Source organism: Apus apus, chromosome 1, assembly GCF_020740795.1.
Source record: "Apus apus isolate bApuApu2 chromosome 1, bApuApu2.pri.cur, whole genome shotgun sequence".
Taxonomy (NCBI): domain Eukaryota; kingdom Metazoa; phylum Chordata; class Aves; order Apodiformes; family Apodidae; genus Apus; species Apus apus.
In genome coordinates this window covers 96,813,409-96,823,405 of record NC_067282.1, presented here as the reverse complement: position 1 = coordinate 96,823,405, position 9,997 = coordinate 96,813,409, and the positions used below count along the sequence as shown (strand labels likewise).

The window sequence follows — 9,997 nt, the reverse complement described above, 5'->3', positions numbered from 1 at the left end:
GGCAGGCAGGCAGCAGGCAGGCAGGCAGGCAGACAGGCAGACAGGCAGGAAGGCAGACAGGCAGGCAGACAGGCAGGCAGACAGGCAGGCAGACAGGCAGGCAGACAGGCAGGCAGGCAGGCCCTTTGGAACGCCGTTCCCAAGCAGAGCCTCGCGTTCCCCGCGTGGCACCGGCTGCTCCCTCCCGCCACCGCTCACCGCCTCACCCGGGGGAGCGGGACGAGCTCCGCCACCCACCCCGCCGGGCCCCACACGGGGCGGGACGCCGAGGCCCGGCCCAACCGGCCGGCCGCTTTCCCTTCGGCCGTTGCGGCGGGCCGTTGGGAGGCGGGGCGCGCGGCGCGGCGGGGCGGGCCCCGGGGGCGGGCCCGGGGGGCGGGGCGGGGGGCGCGCGCCATGCTGATCACGCTGTGCTACCTCTACCTCTGGGCGCGCTGGGGGCCGCGCTCGGCCGCGCTGATCCGCCGCACCGTGCGCCGCCTGCACCGCTCCCGCTGCTCCTTCACCTTCTGCTGCCGCGCCGGGCCCGCCGCCCCCCCGGCCCGCCCGCCGCGCCGGCAGGCGCCGCCCGAGGAGCGAGTCTGCCTCACCATAGGGAACAAAGTCTTCTTCACGGACGAGACGCAGGTACCGCCCGCAGCCGGGGCGGCTCTGCGGCCCTGGGAGGTGCCGCTCACCGGCGGGGCGCCCGAGCGGCTCGGCCGGGGAAGCCGCCCTGCCGGCAGCGGCCTCCCGTGTTGCCGTGGCAACGGCGGAGCTGCCCGGCCGCCCGCCCGCCCCGGCGCCCGGCGAGCGCCTCCCGCAGCGGGAGGGGAAGGGGAGCGGGGTTCCCGGCCCTGCGGACGGCCTGGGCTGCGGTGCTGGAGCCCGGCGGGACGCGGGCGCAGCGGCGGTGGGGCCTGGGGCTGCGCTGTCTCTTTCGGGGCGAGGCAGCGGGCGTGTCGCTAGCAGGCTGGGGCTTGTGTCCCCTCAAAGCGCCTCGTGTAGCCTTCCCAGGCCCGCCGCGGCTCCGCTTGCCCAGGGCACGGCTCGGGTGAGACCCGGGTGGTGGCCGTGGTAGGAAATCTCGGTGCAGGTGTGGTCCCCTCTCCTGGCTGCCCTAGCTGTATGGCTCAGGGAGCTGGCTGGGGAGTCTGTGTTCTGTGTGCGTTCGAAGGGTGGCTGTGGCGGCACAGCTGCGGGAGCAGGACCGCTTGGCGTAGCTTGTCAGCGTTTCCGTGTTAGGCACCTGCTTTTAGCACCTGCAGGGCTTCAGTCTGAAGAGGTTTGCCGCGTTTCCGCCTTCAAGAGCTGTCTCGGAACCTGGCTGGACCGGTGGTGAAGTCCGAGTTGGGCTTCGGGTTACGGGAAACGGAATGCAAACGCTGTGCAGAACGTCGCTGCAAGTGAGGGAAATGACGCGAAGAACGAGATGTGTGAAAACCGCTGTTTTGCAAAGGGAGGGTGAGAGAGGAGGGTGGGGTGAGGCTGGGGTAGCCCGTGGTAGTGGAAAAATACAGTGCCTGAACAGATTTCACCATGCCATCTCGTGAAGTAAAAGTGAAAGTAGGCTTGCTTCTGACTTCCAGGTTTAGAAGTGAAACTCCTCTGGAGCCCCCACGGCCCCCCTTCCGCCAAACAATAAATCTGAATTATTTAAATGCGTGTTGGATTCGTCTGAATTTGTTACTAAGTATGAGAATCCGGATGGATAAGAATCTTCTTGCTGTCCTTTTCGCTGATGTTTATATGTGTGTTTGTGGAAATTATCTCAGTGGTTACACATTTTACTTAAATGGATGTTTCTGAAACGTATTTATGAAACATCTAGTTGGCTACCTGCTACTCTTTAAGAAGCAGATACTCTTCATAAGTTCAGTGTGTAAAGAGGATGTTTTCAGTGCAGTAAAAATAAGATCGCAAATGCTCATGGACTTTGTTAAAAAAAAGTCTCTTGGCTGTCTATTGAGCAGATTATTCCATACTCAAAAGCAATCATGACAATTTCAGAATCTCTCACAGGAAAGTTAAATACTTTATTCTAAAGCTCTTAAAACCAAAACCAAATAATTGTCAGTGTGCTTAGAGGAGTTTGGCTTCAGTTGGCCTGGATTATTGTTTTGTAAATTGTATTTCAACTAATTTATGCTATTCTTTGCTCCACTTCTGGTCATTTCTGAAATAGGTGCTCCTCAGTCCTTTCAGAGTAAGCACATTTTTATTTATCTCTCTGCAATGTTGTTTATGAAGACTGACTTTATAAGCTTGTCAGTTTATTTGTGTTTATTGAGCATGGGAAGCTCTCCAGGGAACTGTACTTTGGCCTGAAATTTGGCTTAAGGTCAATGCTATTACTTAAAATATATTTGTCTCTTAAAAATATGTATTGAAAGTTACCAGTTGCATTTGACTCTGAGAATCCCTGTGGAAGATGCTTGTCACACTGCACCTTGGCAGTGTGGTGTATACGGGCTCTGACCTGGCTGTGTTCAAGATAGAAGCAGCATCACTGTGGAGCTCTGTACATCGTCTGTGAAGACTGCAAAGAGAAGAAGGTTAACTAGCGGGCTCTTTTGGCTTCTAGGAAGCTAGCTGAGCTGTTTTGCTTTCCAGGGAGTTGTAACTATCTCTGTACTGTGATCAGTAACTGCGTTAAGATAAGATACCAGCAAGTCATAAATCATAACCTGTAAAGTTTTTGTTTGATCTTTAATTGAATTGGTTGCTTAAGGTAATATAAGGCTTCGTGAGTTCAGTTCAGTTTCCTGTATAAGGTGTTTACTCTTATAGCTTCTGTGCTCAGTAAAGCTGGTTCGATATGCAGTCTGTCCCCATAGACTTAGTATTGTGCAGTCTGATTTTAGATGTGGGGTGATACGCCTGCTTAGTGTGCTGTAGGGGAAGTCTCATGCTTTTCACATGAAATTACCAAAGGTGTCCAAAGCAGGGGTTTCTAGTATAGTAGTAGCAAAGTATTTGCTTCTAATGCTTGTCACTTTTAAAACATGGCAGAAAAATTAAGTTCATTGCAGTATCTACATTCATTAAGTTGATGTAATACGATGTGCGATCAGATTATGTGTTGAGAAGCTTTGAGATTCTTGAAACTGTGCTTTGGTCTACTGATTCCAGCTCTTGAGCTTTATTTGCTCATTTGTGAGGACAAGAGAGGGAATCATTTTTATAATTTAATGAAGGAAATGATTGTACAATGGTCTGCTAAGTGGATAGACTACTTTATGTACAAGTTTATTTTAAATGAGTTATTTCCTTAACTCTAAACTTTGAGTTTACCTACTGAATGAGTAATTTTGGTGCAAATACATGAGGACTTAATGTAGTAAAAAAAAAAGTGCTCTCTCCTTTTATTTAAAATATTTTTTAAAGATTTTTCATATCACTTTTTAAATAATTTGTCTTGATGTGGTACATGTCCACATATGACTGTCTTTACAAAGGAAGTCCTGAAACTGTGTAAATTAGGTCTAAAAATTAGTCTTGTGTAATCTATAGTTCTTGGCTGACTTTTGTCTCATGGGTTGGCTGGTCTTTTGTCAGATGGATGTAGAGATAGCATATGTGGCTTAGGAGTAGGGGTGTATTTCCTGGAGGATTGTTACTCAACCAGAATGAACGATTTTTAGATTTTTGCTGCTCTGACTACCATCTCGTTAGAGGGGCTGTAGTGAGTGACCAGGCAGGTTTTGTGCTGTTACTGCTTTCTCAATCCCTGCCAAATAGCAGACTACCCTTCAGCCATCAGAGCCGAGGCAGCAGAGCCATGGGTTTGTGTAGTCAGGGCAGAAGAAGGAAGGAAGGTGCAGGGTGAACTGTGATGTGAATGGGAGAAGAGAATCAGGTTGAATGAGGGATGCTGCCAGTCGCAAATGACCCTCAGCAGACACAGTGCCAACAGCATAGTGGTCTTGTGGCCTGCTCTCCTGTGCATTCTTCCTGTAAAGCTGAAAGCTGGGGGCTGAATTGGCTTAAAAGTTTGGGTTGTCACTTTCAGTTTTACTTTCAATGTGTTCTGCTTAATGGTTTACACCTACTTTTTTTTTTTTTTTTTTTTTTTCTCCACACGGGGAGCATTAAATGGTAGAGATTTGAATTTAGACTGGGCATAATTTAAAACTTAATTATTAAATCAGATTCTTGCTATACAGACTTATTTATTTCCCGTCTCTTTCAGTTCCTTGATGACTTAAACAGATGGAGTCTGCTTCTCATTTCTCCTTTTATTTGTCCTGATAAGTTACTTAAAGCAGAACATATAGCTTTTGTGACAGAAAGCATTTCAGCTCAGACAGATAACTTGCAGAAACTGCCCGGCTCTTCAAAAGAGGTAAGTAGTTCTCTTTGGTTCTTGCATAGAAAGTAGTACATACAGATGGGTCATTCGGTGGGTATAAACCTAAAACACTTGAAGGAAAGAAAATCAATGGCAGATTAACTTTTATGTTTATGACATTATTTGGGATAAAAATATAATATCTTGATTAAAATGGATCACTCTTGTTGTGTTTTATGCTTCCAATAGACCCATAGACATAGATTTTTCTTAGTTGCATACTTCTGCAGAATTCCATGCTCTGCAGAATTCCATTGTGACTTTGGATAAGGTGTGTATGGTTAGATAAATTGAATAGGAGAAATATCACAGAATCATAGAATGATTAAGGTTGGAAGGGACCTTAAAGATCACCTAGATCCAACCCCCCTGTTATGAGCAGGAACACTAGACTGGGTTGCACAAAGCCTCATCCAACCTGGTGTTGAACACCTCCAGGGAGAGGGCATCCACAGCCTCCCTGGGCAACCTGTTCCAGTGCCTCACTATCCTCATGGTGAAGAACTTCTTCCTGATGTCTAACCTAAATCTACCCTCTCTGGGGAAAAGACCCTCCCCAGCTTTCCTGTAAGCCCCTTCAGATCCTGGAAGGCTGCTATAAGGTCTCCCTGGAGCCTTCTCTTCTCCAGGCTGAGCAGCCCCAACTGTCTCAGCCTGTCTTCGTAGCAGAGGTGCTCCAGGCCTGTGATCATCTTGGTGGCCCTTCTCTGGACCTTCTCCAACAGCTCCATGTCTTTTCTGTGCTATGCAGTATTCCAGGTATGGCCTCACCAGAGCAGAGTTGAGGGACAGAATCACCTCCCTGGCCCTGCTGGCCACACTTCTTTTGATGCAGCCCAGGATACGGCTGGCCCTCTGCTTGAGAGCTGTCATACTAAGGCAGATCAGGAGTCTGTTTAGCTCAGTATCCTGTTTCTGACACTAGCTGAAACGATTTCCTCAGTAGGAATATACAAATCAAGCATATGTTAAGATTTCTGAAAAACTCTTCAAGCATCCAACCAAGTGGTTCTGAAAAGTTGTAATTGAGATAGAAGTCCCTCTTGGAACCTTCCTTTCGTAAGTACAAGTTCTAATTGGATAATTTTGTCAGTCTGCAGAAGTAAGACCAAAATCAAGCTTTAATCTCATTGCTTTTATGTAATATGCAGAGGGGGAACGGCAGTACTTGGGAGTTTTAGAAATTGTCTTTTACTGCTTAATCCTTACAAAATGTTTTTAAGCCATCTGAAGATATAAATTAAACTAGTACTGAAATCCTTAGAAAATGTTAATGTCCTAGGTACTTAGGAATCTAAAAAGTGCCTTCTCCGCTACTATATTAAAAGTGCAAAGATGTGGATTAAAAAGATGATGTTCTAAAACTTGGATTACTGTGTATATAGCACCACTAAACAGATGATGCATAAAAATATTATCCAGACCCTATGAAAGCTTACTATGAACATGAGATAGTGTGTCTTTCTCCCCTAAGTTTTGTCAGTTTTAAAATTTTCTTCACATGAGGAATGCTTGCTGCCTAGGTGTCTCATCTTGGATGCAGGTCGAAAAGGGAGAAGGTTTGTAACCTGAAGCAAAAGATAAACTTACTTTGCAGGGAGGAAAAATCATCTAAGTGGTACAGGCTGTCATAGCTCCTTCCTAAGGCATTCAGTTGTGTGTGCTGTCTGTAGTGAAGAGGATGGAATGGACCTCATTCTATTTCTCCCCTTTCCAGCAGGCAAAGACGTGCCTGCTGGGTAGGCAACAGTAAAACCTCTGACCTGATCTCTGGGGTACCATAAGGTCAACAGAGCCCTCCCATTAAACAGGCTGTGTCACAAGCTAGGACAGTTGATAATGTGTCTTTATGCGTGGCCCCTTTGTAGCACCCTAAAGGGCTATCTGTCATCCTTGCTTTTTGGTTTCAAGCTCCTTTTTGGAGTTAAAGGAAACCTGTCACATATGCTGGTCCCTGCAGCCTGTCCATTTCCTTGCATGAAGAACATATATTTTCCAGGCCACTTGTACTGGGAGATGATCTAGGAGTCCTCTCCTGGAGTGAACGTTGAGAGAAGAGTGATTGGTAAATAGTCTTATCAAGCTTTAATGCAGGAACAGAAGGACAGTTTGGCAATAGGCACAATTCCAGATTTGTGCCTGCAATCAATTTTCAGTACTTTCACCCTCCATGGAAGTTTCTCAATTCTAGAGCAGATCATGCTTTCGGAGCATGTTAGTCTTTGCCCTCTAGAGGAATGATGGCCTGGTTAAGTGTTGCATCAGGCAAAATCATTCTATTGGAAGCTCAGAGTGTCAGGACTGGAGGCACTAAAAGCTTATTGAAACCTTTTCAGTGGAAGTCTTCAGACCCTTTTTCTACTGGCCTCATGTGTCCTTGGAGCACACTGGAAGGAGCCACATTAGCGGGTTTGTAAGTGTTTTTATTGCTTTTGTAAGACTTCTAGAACATAAACTGGATAGGATACCTACTGTGCTTTCTACATTGTCTCAGAGAGAACATGGGGAGTGCTGGGCCAACTCAGACAGAAGGCGAAGGGAGAATTTTTTGTTTAACTTTACTTTTTTTTTTTTTTTTTTTTTTTTAGCAGAGTGTTCCACAAAAACACTTGGATTGAAGCTCTTTCTTGGACTTATTATTTGGCTGAGTTTTTTAATCTTGTTGGGCTTTTTTGCATTCTCTTTTAAAATGGAAAATGTTGGCATTCTCACGTAGACATTAATAACTAATTTGATTCATCAAGCTTGAAAACCATAGTCTGGACAAAAGACTGAAACTAGAGAAGAATAGGACTGCTGTTTTGATTATTGTTCTTCTGTGTACGTCACTTCTAGAAAAGTGCTTTTAGTTCTGCTACCTCTGGCAGCCAGCTGTTGACATATACCTATGAGAATTTCTAGACAAAGAAGCCATTCTTTTCAGGCCTATCAGTGATCTGTGACTGGTTTGTGTTGAAACTGAGGTGAATCCAGAAAGTAGGAGTAGAAATAATTTTTCATTTCTTATGAAGAGCTGGTCTTTCATTCTGTATTCTTACAGAACTTTGATTAAGATTTCTAGTCACAGCAGGAAAGCTTGGCCTGTTTGAAAATATTCTTTAAGGATTTTTGTTCTATGGTGAAGCAAATGGATTGCTTTGTGAGCAGAATAACAGGTCATTTGTCTTGGCAACAGCCTTACTTTGTGAGGTTCTTTTGTGTATTCACTTGATTTGCACCAGACTGATGCAGCTACTTGTTAATGTGTCAAATATTATAGTTGGTGTCAAGAAAAAGCTCAAGAGCATCCATATATCCCCCTTGCAGTTTCCAGGTAATATGTGGATGTTACCTACTTGTGCCTGTTTTTGGAGTAAGAGCAGATATTTAAATAGAGTAGCCCAGAGTCTTATGCTGAGGAAAATAGAGAAGGAAGCTGGTGTCTTGTATGATAAATGCTTCTGCCATGTTTTGTGACTGGTGATTGTGAATTGCCAACAGTTAGCAGTAGGCCCTTAGAGTTTACGCCTGATCACTACAATTGGAGACTTCTGTTCCAGTTGTGATTGTTGGACCTATAGACTAAACACAGTTGGGAATACCTTCCATCTGGAAAGTTATGGTGTTGTCCAGGTCATCACTCAAGGAAGTTGGCTGGGGCAATTCTGGCTGACATTGTCACTGACTTCCCTGGTAGCAGTGGAGTGAAATCTGATTGATGCTTCCAACTACAGTTATTCAAATCTGTATGGGTCTAGTATAGTATTCCCTTGGGGAATACTGTAAAGTAAAAAATTGGAAATAGATTCTTTTGGATATTATGTAAACCACTCAACAGCAGCAGATAAAAGGCAAATTTAGCTGATAGTCTAATTATGTACAAGTAAAATATCCAAGAGCTCATGCTTATGTTGTGCATTCAAATGAAGTGTTTTTTTCTTACTGTGTTTAATTGGATGTTACATCTTGTATGTAGTGATAAAAGGGTGAACTTCATGAAAGTCGTTTTGTGATGACAGTATCAAAGTGCTGCAGTTTCTCTGTGGGAATTGCACTTTGTCTCCCAGTATTTGGAACACAATACATGGCAAAGGCTATTTTTTTTTTAGGTCATGAAACAGGTGGTGCTTCATTGTCTCTAAAAACACCTGCACAGGAGAATGGTTGGTTTGTGCATCTTATAAAGGATAAAGGCTAGGGTATCATTCACACAATTTTTACTGAAATTGGTTACCTTTTTTGGTTTTTCCTTGCAGAATTGACTCTTAAATCACTGGGATTGTCAATTGTTTGAATACTGTTTTGTTAGGTACTGTTGGTTTATAAACATAACTGAAAATGACCCTCTTATAAGTCAGCTGACAGATATGTAGTCTTTATTAATGTGCCTGCCTTTCAGAAGTAAACCAAAACTCTTTTTGCTTTTCTTCCACTTGTGACTTTTATAGATGCATTTGAAACTTTTTTTCCAAGGTGGTACAGTGGTGTAGTTTGGGTTTAAGAAACCTTGGAGAAAACAAACCCAAATGTGGCACTTTCATAATTTTTCTTATCTGGAGAATGGAATTTTTAATGCAGATAAGCAACTTGAATCTTCCATGTTCAGTTAATGTGTCTTATAATCAGTGTGTACTTTTATTAAACACTAGTAGTTTACTTTTGCTCTTTTTATCAGCATTCTTTTTAGAATTTGTGATGAAAGCTATGTCTTGGAAATAAATACAAATAGAATTTTACTTGCAGAATGTAATAATGCTCTCCTGCTATTTTGTGTGTTACTTGAAGCTTTTAGAGCCTCAATCTTTGGGAAAGATGTGTTTGTACTCGCAGTCTGCTTTCAGCACTTAATATGGATGCTGTTTTGTTTACTTCTCTCAGGACTGGATCTTGTAACAGGCATTGCTTGCTACATGACCCTTCCTCAGTAGGTTCTTTTGGTTGTGTTCAGTCCTATACATGGACCTTTGTAGTCATGAAGAGTGCACTTCTGTGTGAAAGAAACTGTCAACTGAAAGCATTCTCTAGTTGCAATGTGTTGTCTCATAATACTATGAAATGTAATAGTTGTTTTTAACACATAAGGCATCACAGAAATAAGTCTTAAAAGTGAGTCTGCCAATTTATTATTCTACAAGCCTAGTAGCTACACTTTTTTTTAAGTACTCTCTTTAAAATTACTTCCATTCCTTGAGTTTGCCAGTTGTGCCATTTTGGTTTGGTAATGTCCCTGTGTTGACTATGTCTACTGTTGTTCTGCTTTTTAATAGCAGAATCCTTTGGGAAGGAAGGGAAATTTTTGTTTGCAGTGATCTTGCAGACTCGTAATATAGTTGGTATTTTGATATTTTTCTGTAACCTTTTCAAACTGAGAAACATGCATATGCTTCATTTTAGATTGTGAAGTGGTCAGACTATTGTTCACCGTTGGCCTATAAACCTGGTGAGCCTTATAAATTAATTGCTGAAGCAAGTGTAGATAATTTCAGTAACCTTGGAATAGCATTCATGGAAGACAGGCTTCAAATGGATAACGGAATGGTGCCACACAAGATTGTTTGTAAGTATCTTCACAATTTTTTAAAATATAGAACGTGTTTGTCAAATGGTTATTTTAGGACTCTGCTTGTAGTCTTTATACCTACATAAATCCCCATGTTTTTATTTTGCCACATTTTTTTCTTCCTGTTG

The 9,997-nt window shown here is 43.7% G+C and overlaps 1 protein-coding gene across 4 annotated transcripts in view; it reads left to right on the top strand.

Annotated features, from left to right (window-relative positions):
• Positions 1-363: 363 nt before the first annotated feature.
• Positions 364-9,997, top strand: part of HLCS (holocarboxylase synthetase) — a 123,525-nt gene continuing 113,891 nt past the window's right edge. The window contains exons 1-3 of one of the 4 annotated variants that reach the window (XM_051644197.1): positions 364-627; positions 4,172-4,324; positions 9,704-9,866. In XM_051644197.1, the coding sequence (XP_051500157.1) occupies positions 397-627; positions 4,172-4,324; positions 9,704-9,866 (547 nt within the window). In that variant the 5' untranslated portion in view covers positions 364-396. Of the gene's footprint in view, positions 628-4,171; positions 4,325-6,572; positions 6,744-9,703; positions 9,867-9,997 lie in introns of those variants that run through there. The other 3 variants (XM_051644199.1, XM_051644201.1, XM_051644198.1) reach the window with 3 other exon arrangements.